At 43.6% G+C, this 21,642-nt stretch overlaps 1 protein-coding gene across 4 annotated transcripts in view; it reads right to left on the reverse strand.

Moving 5' to 3' along the window:
* Window positions 1–16,920, reverse strand: part of fermt2 (fermitin family member 2) — a 43,842-nt gene extending 26,922 nt beyond the window's left edge. For 3 of the 4 annotated variants that reach the window (XM_010878745.5, XM_010878744.5, XM_010878743.5), the window contains exons 1-2: window positions 16,713–16,919; window positions 15,739–15,896 (exon numbers count right to left, since the gene is read on the reverse strand). In XM_010878745.5, coding sequence (XP_010877047.1) covers window positions 15,739–15,895 — 157 coding nt within the window. In that variant the 5' untranslated portion in view covers window position 15,896; window positions 16,713–16,919. Of the gene's footprint in view, window positions 1–15,738; window positions 15,897–16,712 lie in introns of all 4 variants that reach the window. The other variant, XM_010878742.5, reaches the window with a different exon arrangement.
* Window positions 16,921–21,642: the final 4,722 nt, after the last annotated feature.

The following is a 21,642-nucleotide window of genomic DNA, read 5'->3' on the forward strand; positions in this document are numbered from 1 at the left end:
GTCCCTCCTGGGCAGAAGGTCATGTTTAGAGCCGGAGAGGTCAGAGGTCGAGAACAATGTGGATAGAGAGAGACATGGGGGGAGGGGGGAGAAGGAAGGGAAGAGTGTGAACAAGCACTGCTGTTTGCGTGACACGGTGGGGATATCAGGTTCCTCCCTCTTTGTTCACACACAGAGACACACAGTGATCCCAGTGATTCCAGGGACATGCCACCCAAAACCCCTCTCACTACCCTGTCTGATGGGGGTTCACAACCATGACGTTGCACCTGTGTGTGTGTGTGTGTGTGCGCGCGCGTGTGCGTGTTTACCATGTCTTCTGGGATTTGAGGGACCTGAAAGTGGGTGGTTAAGAGATTATCATGCCTTGGTTTCTAAACGCTGGATCTTGATGACCTGCTTTCTGAGGCAGTGTTTCCTTTGAACTTTCAATACCAAGAGCAGAGTCTTTCCTGGTTCTACCTCAGAGGAAGGATGGACAGCCTGTTGCTGATGCTTCATAGGCACTGACACACATTAGTGGTGAAACAACGGTTATTATATCTCACGCCTCTAGGGAATAATGCACTGCTTGCACATCGGATGCTAACAAACAAGAGGCCATGAATTTGGTGTGTCAGACGAACCTGCGATCATGACCTAACAGTCGTAAGACTTTCCAGGAAATAAAATAGATTATAAGCAGACGACAGAGTATTTATAGAGGTATCAGTGGATATTCACCACAGCAGTGACATCATCCCTGCAGCATGCATCCAGAAAGACACTCTTCTGAGCGGTGTCTTGTTTCTCCAATGCCCTCCGCCCCATTCCAAATCCCTCCTCTTTCCTAAAAACACTGATTCAAGCACTCAGTCACTGTTTAAACTGGCCTCCACATTCTTGCCAATTACATACGGTTAACTTTAAGAACATCCCTGTATCCTTCTCATCACAGAGCCCAAGAATCACTCAAAGCTGATGTTTTAGAGCAGTATTTCCCTATAAAGGTTGGGAGCCAATACTGGGTTGTGGCAGTCATTATGTTATATAGACACACTGTTTAGTCCAATGGCTGGGAAAACCATGGCTTCAGAAGGGCCACTGTTTCAGAACCCACTCCTGTATAGGAAAGCAGCCATGATAATTATGACCCCGACGGCTGAAGGTAGTCATCTTCATTATGCTTGTTTACAGCACTTCATCTACTTAACTCAGGAATGGAAAGCTAGTCCAGCTAATATCATTTCCAATTCAACTAACAGTGAAGAAGCAATCGACATCCCGGAAAGACTTAACCGGGATGTAGATTGCTGCAACCATAATATGTCATCAGAACTCACTCTGTGACACAAGCTAAATGGCTTTGGTTAAGCAGTGTCCTAAATCTGAGGTAAATATATGGTGGATTAGATTTATTAAATCCTTGAAGTTTATCATATTACAAAAGTGATATTTAAATTGATTATTTGGTGATTGACAGGGTTGGGTAGGTATATTTCTTTAGTAATCCATTTACCTTTACAAATTGTAGTCAGTATAAACCTACATGAACATTAACCCAAAAATGATGGATTTCTGAGCCTAATTGGTTTCCTGTCACAGGTGACTGATTGGGCTCATTGCTTCCAAAAATAGTTAAAAAGAAATGCTGCTAATGGATGATTTGATCCCTATGTCTACCAAAAAGGATAAATACAGTCGCTTACATAAATATATACACTTCTAATAAATTGTTTGGTTTTACTTGGATTAATTCAGACCTATACATATTTTAACAACCACAATCACTAGAGCAGAAACAATTGAGAGAGAGCAGTTATGTTTAACATAATACTAATAATAGATACTACTTTGTTGTGTGGTTGTCCCACCTAGTCATTTTAAGATCAATTTAAATCGCTCGCTTTAAGGTTGTAAAAGCAACAAAAAAAATCCCGTTTAGACAAGCCTAAATTAGTTTAAGAACAAGTTGGCTTAGTCAGTTAAGTTGCAAGAACTGAGTTGGTAAAATAATAGGTAATAACAGTATTTCTTTTAAATGTAAACCCCTCCCCTTCTATGTCCCCCAAATATGCATAACATCTGTGTAGTCCCTTAGTCAAGAACTGAATTTTAAGCACAGATTGAAAAACAAAGAATCAAATTTGCATTCTTTTTATTTTAAACCACACGGATGGTTAACAATAATAAATAAGTAATTTATTATTTCTTCAAAGCACAGTCAAAACAGACCATGCGCGGCCAATCAAAGATAGTCATCAATCTGAACATAGCTGCAGACCAGGAAGGACACCTTTTAGCAATGTCACCATGAGGCCATTTGTGATTTTAAAAGAGTAACTAGGGTGGCTGAGTGGTTACATTATCTAACCCACGAGTCACCAACCCGTCGATTGCAGTTGACAAGTCAATCTTGGAAGCATTTTAAGTCGATCGCGAAGAGTTTTCAAAATCAGAGAAAAAATTATAATATTTGTATGCATTATTATTTATTAATTTTAAATGCACCATGTGTGAGCCTATTGTGTGCAGTAAATGGTGTCTAGGGGAGGGAGAGGGTGTCCAATCAAATAGCCTATAGTTTACATATGAAGAGCTCTCTCTATGTTTTCGGTTCTGATGTAGTGGTGACACGTTCATGTAAACAGCACCTAAAAGCTGTCTCAAAGAACCAGCGAAAGTAATGATTATGAATATGTAAAATATTTCAATGAGACGTTTTAATTGTTTATTAAGAAAACAAATGTTTTTTTTGTGTCGGCTGCAAGGATGAAGTTGATGATACTGACCCGCGATCTTCGCAGAACGCGCCGGAGAGAAATGCACATTTCATATGGATTAATAACTAATTTTCATACAAAAAATTTATTAGAATTAAGATACAATTAATACAAAAGTATTTTTGTATTGACTAACAGGCTACAAAGAATGTCAAACTACATTGTGGGGTTAGTGGCTTCTCGTTTTTTCATAATTTTTTGCAAGTGGTAGATCTCGGTTTACATTTGGACTTGGGATGTGATCTCAGGCTTGAAAAGGTTGGTGACCACTGATCTAACTAGTAGCTGAAAGGTTGCTAGATCAAGCATTCTCAGAAAAAGTTCTACTGCTCTGTTTGAAGAATATTGAGAATTGACAAAATATTTTTAGCAAAAAACAGTTTGAGAACAGGCGGTTTTAAATCTATTCTCTGAACAATACATGCAACTTTTGGATTGGTTTAGGATTTGCACATCAATGCACTCATGTTATGCATTTGAATAATGGACCAGCTCATACGTTACATCCCTAGCTTAGCCCCACAGCGTGATATCTACTTTTACATTACATGTTTTTACACACTTACATACATTAATGATTACTATTGGTACTAAATGTATGCACTTTACATAGGATGTTACTGGGGGAGGAGAAAGGAAAATGTGTCAATTGGAAATTGGGGCTGATTAGGTGGCCAAGGGCACATTGGACATTTAACCATGACACCGGTGGGTAACACCCCCCACTCTTACGAAAAGTGCCTTGGGATCTCTAATGACCACAGAGAGTCAGGACTCATGTTTAACATCACATCCAAAAGACAGCACCTTACGCAGGGCAATGTCCCCATCACTGCCCTGGGGCATTGGGATTTGATCTTTAGATGAGAAGAATGCCCCAACTGGCTCTCCAACAACACTCAGCAGTATCTGCAATCTCCTGTGCAAGGACCCTTTTTGGCTTCAGAGGCAAGCCGGCAGTGGAACGCGAGGGGGGGCCTATCCAGCTGGCTTACAATCGTTGTAAGTGGGCATACAATCGTTGTAAGGTACTATTGGGTCAAACTCCAATTGTTTATTTCATTGCAACCCTCGAATGAAAAGACAGGGTGCAATCAATGACATGGTGGAACTGAAAAGCAGCAGGCTCCGGACTGTGTAGGGTAAGAGTTGAATACCCCTGGTGTAGGTTAATTAGGTGAGAGGTAGGAAAATACAGTGGAAAGGATGCCATTGTTAAGGATACTTCATGGTTTTGGGGGGGTGGGGGAGTTGTTTGTTAAGCTGTTACTTTGGAGTATTGTTTTCCTATCGGAGGGGGGCTATTTTGACACTTCCCTGAAAACATTCAGCGTGTGTGCGTGTGGGGGGGGTGCTGTCACCAGCACCTTCTGATGCCTCAGCTGTGAGGCAAACAACTTCATTGCCCCAATTCCTAAACCTGCTCCTATGGGGTAAGGCTGGAATCTGGCTGGACTGAGGAAAGGAGAACTGACAACAGATTTCTGTGGATTTCCATAGCTCTCCTCAAAGCTTTCCCCTAACGCAACGTAGCAATTCCCAAGTTCTTTGCGCAATGCGGACTGAGCATTTGGCAATGCAGGCCCCGACCAAGATACAGTACAACTTGCCGCTACAGCAGTTTCTTTTGGCTTCATCTGTATACAGAATACAGCAGTCACTGTTGCTTGCCGGATACCGTCGCATTCTTTCCACTTCCCAGAGGGCTGTGCCGCTGCTAAAGGTCCTATTCCCGCAAAACCCCACTGGCCAGCATTTCCATTACTCTTTCGCGACGTCACTGCACTACGCTTGGGAGAGGGCTGGCCTTCGGAAGGGTCTGTCAGGCAGCCTCAATAAAAGCTGATAATTAAATCTGTACAGAGGAGTGAGGTAGGAGAGGGGGACAGCGGCGTATCCCAGAGAAGAAGATAGTGCCTCCCAGTCCTGACGTAATGCCCGACCCTGATGAACCACACGGGGGGGTTGGGGGGTGGCGGCAGCTAAGTAATTGGGTGCATTGAATGCAGACCCAGAGTCCTTGGAAAGAGCGGTTGAAGGGGGGGAGGGAAGACATTTTAGGACCTCTGCAGGCGCATGTTATGAAAGCAGGTGCGTGTTTGGGTGTGCGTGTCCGTGGCGGTTAGCGTTGCCGCGGCTAACAAAATCAGTTCGTACCAACCAAGCCCTTTGCTCTCTCCATCAGTACCACAAGAACAGCGCAGCAGCGCTGAGAAAATTAACCCAACCACTTGATATCTCACGTTTGGACAAAGCTGTATGGATACCTGCTGGCGCCATTAAACTCCTGCAACTAATCTGAAACACTGCAGTCTGCTTGATATTAGCATTCCAAGGTTCTGTCGACATTAGAAGAAACATGTTTATGAATACATGTCTGTGGGGGAAGGTTTGACAGAGGGAGGACAGTATCGGGGAGAAGGATGGGTGGGAGATTTTAAAGGAAGATGAGAAGAGAATACAGGGGAAATACTGGTGGAGAAGAGAAGGCTATGAACGGGTATAATCCTGTCAAGAGTTGGTAGCAGCTGCCAAGCTAACGGCCAAACTGTTGGTGTTGCTGACAGTTTACAGTACCCGTGAAAGTAGGCATAAGCTAATTCATTTCTGACATTTGTGCCTGGTGAGGTATTTCAATTTCAAAACAAGGCATGCACGTCGCCCACTCTAGCTTGTCGTGCACCAACGGTCAAAGCTGAGTGCAAAATAAACACTGTCAATGAAGAAGCTCAAGTTCAACCTCCTCTTCCCATTCTGTGCCAATTGAATGATGCAACTCCAGCTGACCCCAAGTAACTACATAAAAAGAGCAACTATTTTCTGTAGTAGGAATAAGACTGATCTAGGATTCAAGATTAACTTGATATGAAGCCCTAGACTGTAGAGTAAAGGCCAGATTCAGGCCCAGTGAACCTATTAGCCTTGAAGGATCCAAATGTTTTCAACAGAGAGGTAAAGGATTATTCTGCCTCTACAGAGAAACATTGCTTCTCTGCTCTACTCCCGGTAGCTCTCCAAAGGATCACGCCTGTCTAACACCTGTGAACATTTTTAGGAAATGTTTTGTACAGCATGCAACTGACAATGTATAAGCTTTAACATGTTCTACAATTGGCATGTTCGCCTTGTCCTCCTTAACATCTATAAAAGATAAAACATTTTAGACTTGTAAATTGCTAATCCCATGAGGTTTTCAAGGGAAATATCACACCTGAAACCCTGGAATCACCCTCATAACAAAAACACATTCATGCCAGACGTCTTTCAGAAAGACTCATGTTTGTTGTTGGTTGATAACATCACACCCTGGTTCGTACTGGTGACACTGCACTGGCGAGTGCGTTTCCTTAGCGACTGACTTCTCCCCGGCTACGTCACTGTAAGGTTTACGGTATCGCACGGCAACAACGTGGCTCTCCTTCCTTCATAGCCTCCAGTTCACGGACTCCTACTGAAAATACTGCTAACATGACACACAGCCCACATGTAGAATGCACTTTGTAATAATTATATCAACAGAAAAAAATGAAAATGTACCACAGAGTACTGTGGCAACACAGCCACATAGCATGAAAACTGCATTATCGATTGAAGTAAAGCAATATGGGAACATTCAATACCACTGCCTGCTATAACACGAGCTCCCTTTGTCCCGATACACAACGTGTCTTTGGAGCAGAGGGAGGAACAAGGGACGGTCAGCATTGACCAGTGGAGAGATAGAGAGTAGACAACTGTTAAACACAGTTTTAGCTGTACATGAAGTATGGTATATACAGAATTCTTCTGGGTACAGTATTTAGTGAAACAGATGGTATTCACAGCCCAAAACACTGCCGTGTAACATAATATGGCTAAAGGGAGAGCTGGTGACAACCTTTGTGTGGCGTGTACATTGAAATGTCATTACATGGTGCTGAGATAAGACCGTGATGTATTATGTTCAGTAGCCACGGGGGCGCACAGTACCGTCCACAGCTATGGTGTAAATATCCATGTACGTCAGAAAAGACTTACAAAACGATTGGCGCCTAGCAAAAGAGGACAAACTTGCTATGGTAAAGAACTAGGAGATCTTAAGATATTGACCCCGGTTTCTCATAATTCTGCAACACTTTGCACCGAGGTGATACGATCAAAATACAATGTGGACTGTGAAAACACGCTGCTGAGGGACAAGAGTTTTGATCAGTCCAGCAAATAAGGACTGAAAACATTGGGGCCATTTTAAAAAGAAGCTGAACAAACTATAAGGGACATTAGTGGAGTTTGGGTGCAGGTAGAGACAACCATCGCAGAAATAACACTGTGATAGTGATAAGTGATTTGATGTCTGGTTTTCCCTCTGCCATCCCTAAGCTAAAAAAAGGCATATTTTCTCGGTATAGCAGGACTGTGGACTTATCATCTGAGAACTCCCTTCAAGGCAGGGAGTAGGTTTTAAAGAACCTTCAGAAAAAAAGGCATCATCAACACATACAATCAACAGAAAACATCAGCAGATTATAAAATAAAATAAAAAAAGACATCTTGTTCCGGTCTCCCTTGGGCAGTTCCTTTCTACTAATGCCTCTCAACATTCAACCTGTCACTCTAAGGGTCCAATTAACCAGGAACGAGGCGAACGGACCTTACTTCCGTTTTGCACTCTGCAGCAGAAGGGCATACTGCCAAACTCCAGTTGAAGAAGCTACGGTAAAGGTTCTATAATGCGCAAATGAATTAAATATACATGAAGTTTCCATTTAGTCAGCAGAGGAGGCTGGTAATGGCCGGCAGCATTAAAAGGGGTCTAACTTTAGCTGAATCTATATGGAAACTAAAGAGAGTAACACAGGGGCTTCCAGGACAGGCTCCACTTCACCTCAGAAGTGAAAGTTACAAGGTAGAGCGGTCAATGGTCCTAAATAGAAGCCACAGGCTTCCAATCTTATTGCCAGACAATCTAACCCTCACTTCACACAAACACACATTGCAGCTACAGGCCCTGGCGGCTGTACATGGTCATTGTGTTCCAGATGCTACTATGCTAGTAGATGGCCCTTGGTCATTCCAGCTGCAGCCTTTGGATGATCCATAAGGATCTTCCCCACAGGCACACCTAGGCTTAACCCAAACTTGAACCTGATGTTACGGTCAGGTAGAATCAGTGCAGAGGACCCAGGAGGTACCGGAGACCTGATAGCCTAGGAGGATCAGCTTTGAACGAGGGCTAAACCCGAGACAGAAAGAAGAACGTTCTGAGCTACTTAAGGAGATTGGAATGGCCATACCCATCAACCATAAACCTTCGGATTCAAGAAAAGTCTGTGCCTGTGAGTGAGTGAGTGTGAGAGAGCTCTGCTGCTTGGGGGGCTATTAGATAACGGCTGTGAGTCTCGGTCAGGCCTCTGCGGAGACTGATAGTTTGTATCCATTTGTGTCATAATCCAAACACAGAAAAACAACGGGGGCGCTCCGCCCTGACACATCTTGACACAATTACCCTCCTGGGTCTGGAGTCACGCCCCACCGGCCCGTATTCCCCTCACCAGTGTCTTCCAGCCCACGATCAACGGTGCTTAGAGAGAGGCCATTTATTCAGCCCCAAGGCATCACCAGAGATGTAGACGAAAGACATCTGTCACAGTCGCTAATAACCAATCATCCTAATTTAACGGCCAACCCATCTCCAAGGACAGATTTTCAAAGAAACCATGAACTTTCTTCACTCACACTAGTCTTTGCCAAAGTAGCAGAGAACACTTGAACTATGATGTCAAAAGTAGGCCTCGCTCTTTCCCACTGGCAGCGGTGTTGAAGGTCTCAGACAGAAAGGAACAGCTGGGTGGGATGGCTCGTTCCACTGCACGGATAAATAGTGGACTGTACCCAGAGATTTCTCCGCATTACGTCTTGCCCCAAACAAGAGGCGCGGAGAATGGTAACACAGCCCTGAGTTCACGTCCATCACCAGTGAGTCACCAAGTAACCAACACTGGACTGGAGTGAGAACGGAGTTCAGCAGCCATGCTAGTAACCATCTATGGTATGAAGCAGAGGGAAAAACACACCAGGGCTGCATATGTGTATCAGCCCAGAGAGTTACTCCCCAAGTTGGTATCACTCCCTCCCCTTCACACCTCTGGGATTACTGGAACGATAAAACCAACACAACAAACTAAAACAGCTAAATGCCAAACCAGTGGTAAAAGGGTGGTAAATAAGTATTGTCCAAGGTGACAGGGTCAAGGAATGGTTCAAAACAATGGCGGCATATCACTTTACTCCAATGACCCATTGTTTCTCTGACAATGTGGAGGACTGACAGTCACAGCCAAGCCACTAGGCATTTCTGGGAGTGGAGAGGACAGAGGAGGGTAACAATCAAAACAGTATCACATTTCAAGAGGCGCCAGGACAGGCCTTTCTACTGCATGTCAAGAATGCCCAACAACTTATTAATCTGTAAAAAAAAATATTATAACTAAATCTTAAAACAATAACACATGAACATAAAAAGCAAGAGTACACGAAGCATTCCAAGAATAGCTAATTAGCTAGCATGAGTGAGAGAATGGAAGTGAGAGAATGGAACTGAGAGTTCTGCATATCTCAGCCATTGTAGGAATGTTTGGGACTATGTTGTGTTTTTGATTTACTCACCATTTGGGGGCAGTAACCACAGTTTGTAGGGTAGCGCTCAGGCTTCGACATGGTTGTGATTGTGTGACATTTTTGTGATAGTGAGACTTCTTGTTGGAGGAGGGAATGTGGGAAGGATAGGGCTTGCGAAAACCAAATCCCAGCAGGGTCTTGCTACTGTAACAGGAAAGCTCTGGGCAGGGCTGCTACTTAACCTAACTACTTCCTGTATGAAAGATTAGAGCAGAGCGGGGCTATCGCTTAGTGCAGTCAGGCCATCTCTCCCTTTGCAGCGAGCCTTCTTACCAATAGATAAGGCTGCTCCACAGCCCAACTCATATCTACATGTCATCTCTGATTTGAGTCAGGGCAACATGATGCGAGACGAGAAAGCAGAGATATCTAAAAAGGAGGGACATATGCAATACGTTCCTGCTCCGAAAAAAAGTCTCTCATCTTTCTTGTTGTAGCAAAGACCCTTATTCCGAAACAAAGAATTCTGGGAAGGCACTGCATCCGGCTCGAAAACACAGGGGTAGCAGAGCATAGAAAAGGTTAAGAAACAAATTACACAGGAAGAAGCACATCCTGTGTTAAACCGCGTCCGTTTCCTCAAACCCGTCGTCCGCTCCATTGTCAAACACTGACCATCTTCCTCTAGCCGCCACCAACACCAATGGACAGGCTGGTCTGGGGAAAACCTGCTCCCAAAACACAACATAATCAACCATTCAATTAGACTACATTTTGACTGTAGTACTATGAAACACAGAGTACACCCATGACCATTAAAGATTCTCAATGAAGGCCAGTACGCCTCAATAACTGATGTCGTTAACACAAGCAAAACAGGCAGAATTCCACATTAAAAGCCAGGTGTAACCTTCACCTGAACAGACAACTAAACCATGTATTGAATCGTGCTGGTATAGACACACGCCTAGAGAATGACTCAAGGTCTTTCACCTCTATTCCGCTTTGGAAAAATGCTGTCAGGCTCCACATAGGCAACACATTTTTCTTAAAGGGAGTAGGTCCAAACAGGGGAGTAGTTGAAGGCAGGCAAAGTGAAATAATGAATAAAATAAGACAGATGTGTGAGGAAGAGAGAGGAAAGACGAGAAAAGAGCAGAAGCAGGCAGTAGAAGGTTTCGGGATGACGGCACTGCAACGTCCAGAGAACATGCCAAACCCTGGAAGTCATTTCCTGCCCCGCAGAAGACTTTTATGGAATTCTAGAGCCGGTGCTTATGTCACACACACACACACACACACACACACACACACACACACACACACACACACACACACACACACACACACACACACACACACACACACACACACACACACACACACACACACACACACACACACACACACACACACACACACACCTCCCCCCTCAACCCTCACTCCCCTTCCCAAGCCCACCCGCCCATCCTCTCAGCCGGCCCTCCACCACTCCATCACCCAACACAGACCTAGGTTCAGCTTACCCTCTGCGAAACCTGACCAGAAGAGAACCAAACAGCTGATCTCAGATCAGTGCCAGGGTGGAGATCCTACTCCCCTCTACACAACTGTCAGGGTGATGCTAAGCAGTGGCGAAGTTACAATGTTGGTGACTAGTGGAGCCACAGCCAAAGCCCTCTGACTCCCAGTGGGAATGTTCTCAACCCACCCATGTTGAAGGGCTATATTTGAGCTTATTTCATGCACGCCTTTTTTGTTACGCAAGGTTTGACTTTTACTCCCCTCCACGCTTCCTGCTTCCTTAATAACATGACACCAAATGCTGGGTACTAATAGGGGAACTTCCTCTCCTCCCTGAAACTGGATGTTTATTTTCCTTACTTAACAATCCCTATTCCTGGAACTTGGACAGACAACCCAAATAGATTGTTCAGAAAAAACGTAGCAGGTTCGCATTTACCGGCTCATGGGAAGTGGCATCCTCGACTGGCGTGAAAGACACGTGACGTGGCAGGACCAACACGCTCTACATGTCCGCATTACAAAAGCAGGTGGAAGTCTGCCTCGCTCCATTCAATGACGTCCGCGCTAACACATGAGGATTCCAGATTGAGTTAGCATTGAACTCTAATGAGGCTAACTTCCAGGCTTCCAACAGATAAGAACAGCACAATGCACCTTTCTGTCCGGTATAGCCCTGGACACAGTGTACAGCCCAGGGCACTACTAACACTTTTGTCAGAGTTATGACAATAGCAAAGGCTACAGAAACACCTTGTGTGGATGGAGATGATAGATAACAATGAAGGAAGTGGCAAATAATTTGGGATAATGGAAATGGCATCGGTGACACAGCAACCAAAGCTAACATTCGTGTTAAAATCAAGTTACCAGAAGTAAAAATGAATCAAACATGAGGGGCAAGATATGAGCTTTCATAGGAGCATATCATATTGGGTGTCAAATGAAAGCTAGTAATAGTCTAGGCCTATAGTTTTCCAAGCATTTTCCATCAAAATGCACACACAAAGTAAATGTCTTGATTTCTAGATACACAGATGGAAAAGCAGCCTTTGAAAACAACCAGAAAAAAACATTAAATTAGAAATCCATCAAAACACATTAACGTTAAAGTAAAGGATCGTATATACTAAAATCAACACTTTGAATTTGTTAACATTCGGTTAGTTCATCCTGACCTTGATTTCAACATCCATAGGCAGACCAGAGCCTCCGAACTAGAGCTGTTACACATTAAACATGTAACGCACAAAGCTAATGTTTTTCCAGACACATTGGATTCCTTTTCTTCCATTTAAATAGAAAGGCTTTTTAAAAGAACTGCAAAAAAAGTGAAGCCCATAGTCAACAGACAAAGTCATTTAGTGAGTGAAGGGTGATTAGAGGGAGATTCTTAATTATGCAGCCTTAAATACAGCTCTGCTTTCTTCTATTCAGGCTAACGGGAATGACTGCTGTGATCAATAGGGAAGTGCTTTCTTGGTATTTCACGGTTGAGTCCATTACACTACAGCTCCTGCTACCCACCAAAGGATCTGAAGTCGGTGCAAGGCCGCCGTTTATGGAGGGATTTGGAAGCGGCCTGAGGGACGCGTCCACAGAACACACACGGGACGCTTCACACGGTGACACGCACAAACAGAAGCGCTAACAAACGCCCCTCCCACCCGCTGTTTTCAACGACTGAAAAAGCAGAGTTGTCCACAACAGAGACAGTTCCATGTATGTCCCAAAAGTTACTCAGAAAATTCAGCAGGCCGAGGTGTGGACTGGGCAGTCCCTGGGTTCCCTTGGTCCTAAACCAGAGGTCAAACCGGTTCCACGGAGGGCCGAGTGTCTGCAGGTTCTCTCTCTCACCTTGAACATGATTGATTAATTAGGTCACTAAGTGGTTAGTTTCTACCCCCACCTGGTTGTTTAGGTCTGAACTGGGATCAATTAAGTGGAAACCTCAAAAACCTGCAGACACTCAGCCCTCCGTGGAACCGGTTTGACACCCCTGTCCTAAACCCTCTTGAACATTCCTGTCAGTTGCTGCATCTGAACCATGTTGTTTTACTGAAGTGTTTAACGGTTTGAAGAGAAGCCGCTCACATGGCGCTCCTCCAATACGCTAACTGGGAGATTTATAGTACTACCGTGTGCGGGGGAGGAAAAAAAACAGCTCTGCCGAAGCCACGGAAAATATAGCTAATCTGAACCTGAAACGTTTCTGGCGGCTGATGTGAGCCGTGCCGCTAACGGGTCTATGGAATTGGAATGGGCCGTGTGCAGCCTTAGTTGTAACAGGGAGACGTCCTGGAATCTTAATGAGGTAGGCTAGTTCTGTGTGTGACACAATGTAGTATAAGGCATGCCAAGAACCGTCCCCTTATACACGAACACAAACAGCAGGGGACGTGTGTGTGTGTGTGCGTGTGTGTCTGGTTTTGGGACAGGACGTCCTTTGACTCCACAACAGAGGTCACGCATGCCGAACTGCACGGCATGTTCATGTGGCCCAGCCGTGTGTTTCGGGACTTAGCAGACTACCTTCAAAGGGCTGCCCTCAGAAAGAGGCCGCGCACTACAAGACAAGCGTACCCAACCAATCAGTGCATCCGTGTGTACATGTGACCTGAGCACTCCAGACTTGTTCAGAGGGAACCGCTCTGAACTATTCACCAGTGTGGGGGCGGGCGGGGGGGGGGGGGGTACATTTCAGTTGGGAGAAAAGTACACACAAAAAGGTGGCACCTTGACCATCTCTCCACCTGTGCCACACGACATGACATTTCATCATGCGAGGCTCCCGTGCCTACACTCAAGTTCATACAAATTGTGGTCCAAGTTGGTCGTCACTTTGCCGGCTCGTCGATGCTACGGATTCACCGGTTTCTCTGTTGGTCAAGCCCGTGTCCGTGGGGGCCAACATGGAGGAATTCTAACAGGTAGTGAGTCAGTAGTGGTCATGGTATGAAGTGTACAGAGAGGTTAATGATTACAATAAAAAAACAGCCGAAAGAGATCAGCAAATGTACCCATGCTCTGTGGGGTGCAGCCAAGCGCCAACCAAAATATGGGGAGTGTTGGAGGATATCAGTGGCAAGTACAGCTTGCCAATGGTCACTGGGCTGAAATGTAAAAATATAACTGGATTGACTAGTTAGCCCAGTGACAGCGATTTTACAAATCACCCTGTGTTTTACTCTAATCAAGAGGTGACAGTGAAGCCGACTGTTCAACTGTAAGCTATGATGATCTTGACAATGTTAAGTCTTCTGGCCAATGGGCAGATGTCTCCTCGCATGCAGACGAAGACGAACACAACCCACGCATTTAGACCCACTTCACACGGTGTTCTTGGGATTCAGCGTTCAGAACAACCACCAGTCATGTTCAGTCAAACCAAACCATTCTACACCCTGGACAAAACAACACACATACACCCTTGGAGGCCACCGGTTAGAAGACCAAAAGGTAACCATAGATTTCTGACAACTGAGGGGTACCATGAACACACAACAACTGGTGGACCAACATGAACAGCAAAGGAGTTCATTATCACAACAAGCTGGCATCTCCTTTCAAACACACAACCCCTTGTCCTGTAACGGAGAATGCAGGCCCTCACAGGGGTAAGAGCTGAGCTTATACACACACAAAAGCCTAGTTTAGATGCAGCACAGATGACCAGAGAGAACAAAGGCCCCAATTATTCTGAGCTTTAACAGGAGGGCAAAAACAGGGAAATGGAGGGGCCAGGGAATAAAACCTTGAGCAATGGTGGAATGTTTGGTATTATGGTACCTTTGACAAGCTGTAAAGAGCCAAACGGACCTATGTTATTTCATATCCACTTCGTGATGTCCAATTGACCCAGTCTCATCATGTCAACTCTGAATGATCTCAGGTGTTGAAGATAGCAACACATCATACCGTTCTCCCTCTTTTCACAATGTTAGCCATACCAAGAAGTGGAATCAGCACGTGAGGTCAAGTTTCCTCAACAAAATACCTCAGTTTAGCACTGGCATTTGTTCAAACTGCCTGAGGGAGTCACTAGAACACAGCGTGTCAGGGAAATCCCTGCCTACAAAACCTTCCATCAACCCGGGCCATTCTGGACGATAATCTGAAACACGCCACATGAGCTGCAGTCAAGGCTTGAACGTAGGCTGTTCTGGACACCCCACCACACAGTGCATTCCCACACAATCCCCCGCAGCCAGGCAGCCCCAGCGTGAACCTTTCCATCATGAAACAAATCAGTGTTCCCCAAGACCAAAACTGAGCTTTTATGTCTACTCTGTTTCCAGTCACTCATTTGGGAACGTGTGAAATGGCAACACGACACCACTGTAACTGGTTGACTTGATGCTGTTTCTCAAGTGATGGAACAGATACAGAGCTACAGAAGGCTCATACCATAAACAACAACAGAGCCAAAAACACAGAAGCCTGCATCTTTCACACACAGGTCAAAGGGTTACCAGTCAGTAGCTGTTGTTTTTCTTAAGTGCAATGTCAGCTGAGGAACAATGTTGGAAAGAGAGAGATGTACTGCCATACAAATATGACTAGATAACAGGGATGTAACTAGCTTCTATAGCCCCAAACACACAGACCCAGCTGCAGATGGGAGGCAGATGGGGATGGGGGCAAGGACATCACCTTATAACACACTATGGCCTTCCTCTTCCTTGCTCAACTACAGGAAAACAAATTTAGCTGAAATTGGCCTTCTGAATAGAAGTATAGATCAATGGCAACACGTTTACATCGAATAAATAAACCTGGCCTACACATGTACGTCAGTATATTGGGACATGAAAAGCAAATTTCATAAAAGCTGAAAAGGAGTATCAACTCTTACCCAGCTTCTCGACCAGTTTGAGCATGACCCCACCGATGTGGATCTCCCCGGTGACCCTCAAAGACACGTCTCTGTGAAGGTCTGTCACGTGCATCTTCAGTTCCCACGTCCCGTCCGCATAGCAGCCATCGGGCATCCGTATACCGTCCAGCGCCATCCTGACACGAATCACAATTATTGAAGAAATTCTCAAGAATATGCATTCAACTGGTAGAAAAAAATAATCAGTTCACCTCAATGGGAGCATCAACGGATGCAGACACCGTTGTTTAGATCTCTGAGTTTAGTCAAATACAAAAGAAGTATCCAAATGGTTCGTGCCATATTAATTTCAGTTTGCAGGCTAAAACACCCAGAACGCAGAGGTCCCACACCACTATATACGATTAAAGTTAATTTAAATTTAATGTGAGAAGACACTTTGGTATTACATATTGTGCTTCCCAGAACTTCAACGGTTTTGGTTTCTTTGAATGAAAATATGGAGTTAAGTCGTTTATAGGCTTTTCTTTGGATATGGACAGAGGCTACGTGTGAACAGATGGCTCACACGTAGTTAATAAATCAATAACCAAATATGAACAAAGGCCAAACTACAGACCTACGGCAAGCTGTACTTTAATAACAACACTTCCCATTTGCATGTGTTCACCTGCTTTTTCTAACGGTTTGAGAGCCTGGCCGATATTTAGATGATTACGTAAGCAACCCCATGCAAGAACTCAGAAGAGCACAAACGACATCTGGTCAACCAGTGTAACTCGCAAAAAATGTCCCGAAATTGACACAATAAGGTTTAAACGGGTAAATGTGCGTTAACCCCCCAAATCCTAACTTGCCTAGCCAATATACAGTATTTTAACGCGCACAAAACTAAATGTTTCATATTCCGAGCGACAGTGCGCAAAAAATCCGGAGTAGGCTATATTTATTGAGCTTTGAGGACGAACATTAAAATCGTTTTTTACACTTACCTTCGTAAATACTCCACCCAAAACCAAAAAGCCACTAACACGTTCGAGCTTTCGATAGTCAACAAGTTTTATTTTCGAAATAATGTATCTAGGTCAATTCAACGGGAAAATCCACTCGTCCAAGTGAAGTATCCCAAAGTGTCTTCTCAGGCTTCAGTTAATGGAGTCCAGCCGTCCCTCTTTCTCCCTCCCTCTTTTCACCAGATAACGTCACTCACTGCTCCAGCTCAAATCCGACTTTTTCTTTCAAATGGGGTAACAGTCTCAGCAATACACGCCCGGTAATTCCCGCGGAAACTTCCACATTTAAAACCAGATCTGGAAGTGTAAAGGGAATGTTTTACAACTCGTGAAATTATGTGTTATGCAAAGTATATATATTTTTTATTACGGACGGTTCATTTTCTACAGTGCATGGCATTTTCTTGACTCTGCTTTAAGTTTCAAGTATGTCCCCTACCACATTTAGAAGTAGCCTACATCTGAAGTTATTACTAACTGTAGGCTATTGGTTTTCATTTCATGCTCATAAATAGACCAATTCAGGAAAGGTCTGCAGTTTACTGTAAGAATAACAACGGAATATAACCGCTGCTGCAAGCCTTTTATGGCTAGTAACCTACGGAGCTCGGTGGTAGACTACATCCGGGAACCGCAATAGGGTCTTCGCCTTGGAAATTACAACATAGTATGTATTCAGTCCAAAAACAGAGCACACTGGTCTAAAATACAAACTAGGACTATGGCGCTTTTTACTGGTAAAGATATAAAGTGCCCAGCGTGCAGCCTACGATATCAGACGGATACAACAGCTGCCTGTATTCCTTTTCACAAAACGTGAATTGTTCATGATAATCATATTTGTTAAAAAAAAAAAAAAAGGTCTTCACCTCTCTTATTAGAAACACAAATTCTTTCTGTTCATTATTTTTCTTATAGCCTCGCAAGAAATAAAAGTGACTACTCAGACATTTCTGGTTAATCATCCAAGACAAACACTGGGAGTGGAGCCTACACTTAAATAGTCCTTAGCCTAAAATACATGAAAAGATCAACAGGCAGGAGTTATGTCGGACTTAAAGACAGATGAGACAACCCTTTATTGAGCACCCTTTTTAGTCTGCATGGACAGCAGTTATCAGTAGGCCTACATGTAAACTAAATGACATGCCACCAATGTGTGGAATTTCACATTGTTTTTCTCTCCGCACACTGAGTCCACCACGGAGTGATATATTTAGTCAAACTACTCATTTCTTTGGCTTTGTTGATGCATTCAAAACCATAGCCACACAAATGGCTAGTTTGGCAAAGATTTAGCCGCTGCGGTCCCCCTCCCCACCCTATTGCATCTTCTCTTCTGCAAGGCAGCACACTCTCCTGCTCCAAGCGGTCGGCAGTAAAGCATGAATCATCCGGGTTTTTTGGCTCTCCTCAAGCGTTCTGTTCCTACTAGCTCCAACGAAGGAATTTGGGCCTCAGACTACGGTCTGCATCAAAGCAATTTATAACCCTTTACTCCTGCTGCTTTGACCCCCTTGTCATCTTGGAAACCTACCCATTGCCTTTTATAGGCTCTGTTTTAATTGCCGGGTAAACATTGTGTCAGATGCGGCATAGGAGAGTGCTGGGGCCTGCTGCAGCCGAGGAGAGGAGGGAGGCAGTACAGTAAGATCGAGGCCCTATGCGAGAGTATTGAGCCAGGTACTCTCGCACAGGTCCTTGGCTTTCACACAACACTAACGTAGTGTCACAAAATGGTCTCGGTAAGTTCCAGACCGTCAATAACTGATGTGGAACTTGGTACTGTCTTCTAATGAAAAAAAGTCTGCAATCAACATATCGCTGTCCAATGGAAATGTGAAAAGAGTAAAAAGGAATCTGATGTCATGCCTGTGGAATAAGGTCTCAGCATTCAACCAATCAACATTTACGGTTTGAACAAGCCAGTATATAACAGCATTTTAGCATTGTATACTCGTGGTTGATTTTGTGGATTCAGATTAAGTAGAGGAGGGAAAAAAATAGATCCTCCTTGATGTGTTTATCCAGTACACAGCGTTCATCCGCAAATGGCTCTAAACTGCAATATCTGCACCGGTTCCCCTACATGTTCTATCCCTTCTGTTCTGACTCCGCCCTCACTCATCTATACTTACACTCCAGCACACACACGTAGATGTGTGTACTGACCCGCACGCACGCACACATTTCTGCTGTGTTTATTATTCTTCCACTAACTTGACCTATGTGTACATAACCATACATTTCCTCATACCCCCACTTCTATTTGGTTCGCTGGAACTCCCTGTAAATAAGTTATTTTGTTTTATCATTTTGTATTTATTCCTGGTTATTATTTTTAAATTCTTATCAGTGTTACATATTAGTGTTTCACTATTTGCTTTGTATTTAATTACAAAGGTGCTGGTCATAAAATTAGAATATCATCAAAAAGTTGATTTATTTCAGTAATTCCATTCAAAAAGTGAAACTTGTATAATGTATACATTCATTCCACACAGACTGATATATTTAGTGTTTTTTCTCTTAATCTTGATGATTTTAACTGATAACTAATGAAAACCCCAAATTCAGTATCTCACAAAATTATAATATTGTGAAAAAGTTCAATATTGAAGACACCTGGTGCTACACTCTAATCAGCTAATTAACTCAAAACACCTGCAAAGGCCTTTAAATGGTCTCTCAGTCTAGTTCTGTAGGCAACACAATCATGGGGAAGACTGCTGACTTGACAGCTGTCCATAAGACGACCATTGACATCTTACACAAGGAGGGCAAGACATAAAAGGTCATAGCTAAAGAGGCTGGCTGTTCACAGAGCTGTGTCCAAGCACATTAATAGAGAGGCGAAGGGAAGGAAAATATGTTGTAGAAAAAAGTGTACAAGCAATAGGGATAACTGCACCCTGGAGAGGATTGTGAAACAAAACCCATTCAAAAATGTGGGGGAGATTCACAAATAGTGGACTGCAGCTGGAGTCAGTGCTTCAAGAACCACCACGCACAGACATATGCAAGACATGGGTTTCAGCTGTCACATTCCTTGTGTCAAGCCACTCTTGAAAAAGACACAGCGTCAGAAGCGTCTCGCCTGGGCTAAAGACAAAAAGGACTGGACTCCTGCTGAGTTATGTTCTCTGATGAAAGTACATTTTGCATTTCCTTTGGAAATCAAGGTCCCAAAGTCTGGAGGAAGAGAGGAGAGGCGCACCATCCAAGTTGCTTGAAGTCCAGTGTAAAGTTTCCACAGTCAGTGATGGTTTGGGGTTGCCATGTCATCTGCTGGTGTTGGTCCACTGTGTTTTCTGAGGTCCAAGGTCAATGCAGCTGTCTACCAGGAAGTTGTTGAGCACTTCACACTTCCTGCTGCTGACCAACTTTATGGAGATGCATATTTCATTTTCCAACAGGACTTGGCACCTGCACACAGTGCCAAAGCTACCAGTACCTGGTTTAAGGACCATGGTATCCCTGTTCTTAATTGGCCAGCAAACTCGCCTGACCTTAACCCTATAGAAAATCTATGGGGTATTGTGAAGAGGAAGATGCGATACGCCAGACCCAACAATGCAGAAGAACTGAAGGCCACTATCAGAGCAACCTGGGCTCTCATAACACCTGAGCAGTGCCACAGACTGATCGACTCCTTGCCACGCCGCATTGCTGCAGTAATTCAGGCAAAAGGAGCCCCAACTAAGTATTGAGTGCTGTACATGCTCATACTTTTCATGTTCATACTTTTCAGTTGGCCAACATTTCTAAAAATAATTTTTTAGTGTTGGTCTTAAGTAATATAAACATTTTCTGAGATACAGAATTTGGGGTTTTCATTAGTTGCCAGTTATAATAATCAAAATTAAAAGAAAAAAACACTTGAAATATATCAGTCTGTGTGGAATGAATGTATACATTATACAAGTTTCACTTTTTTAATGGAATTACTGAAATAAACTTTTTGATGATATTCTAATTTTATGACCAGCACCTGTATATCTGTATTTTATTTGTCCAAAAGTATGTATTTCACCATTTCTCTACACGTAAGGAATCACATCACATAGTTTGATTTGATCCTCCTATATACCCTTCTCAAATGCTCAGATATAAGGACCAATAAAGGGTTGACAAGGAACTGTCATATGCCAATTGCCTTATTGTTTGGAGATTGGAAATTGGCTGTTTGGGGTCTCTGTGATGAACAGATGGACAATACAGACCATTGTTTAAACATTGGGAGTGGTCTCATATAACCCACTTGGTAAAAGCATGTTTGCTTGCAACGCCAGAGTCGACAATTCAATCCCATTAGGGGGCAGGTATTAAAAAGAATAAATAATGTATTTTGCTCAGGGTAACAGCTTCTACTAAATGACTTAAATGCAAATGTCAAATGCGACGTCTGCCATCTGGTGGCCAAGCCTAGAACCACGGGAGGTGAATACTTTTTTCCGTGGATATTGTATTTACTGACGTTCAAATTCCATCTTGGCTTTATAGATATTCCTTAGCTTCATTTGGATTCTACAGTATCACAGTACTGTACCAGAAGACACAAAGCGCAAATTTAGCCCAAATCTTCAATCACAATGTTCTTTTCATAAACTATCAATACGCTATTGTAACGTGGCTGGAAGGCCTGTTTGGTGTCAAGGAAAGAATTGGAACTAAAGTTCAAACCAAACAAAAAGCAGCATTGTTTCCTAATAAAGCCCACAGTTGGAAACTAGAAATGTTTTCCAGTTTCATATTTTGAGAATCTTTCTCCCTCAACCAATCCACCCACACATTTTAGCACTCCTCAGATGGTCAAAACCATTCAGACTAGACCTCAAATATCCTTCAGAGATGAGGGAACAACTTTAAGAGCAGCAGATGGAAATACAAAACAAATTGAAAGAATTGA

Source organism: Esox lucius, chromosome 15, assembly GCF_011004845.1.
Source record: "Esox lucius isolate fEsoLuc1 chromosome 15, fEsoLuc1.pri, whole genome shotgun sequence".
In the NCBI taxonomy this organism is placed as follows: domain Eukaryota; kingdom Metazoa; phylum Chordata; class Actinopteri; order Esociformes; family Esocidae; genus Esox; species Esox lucius.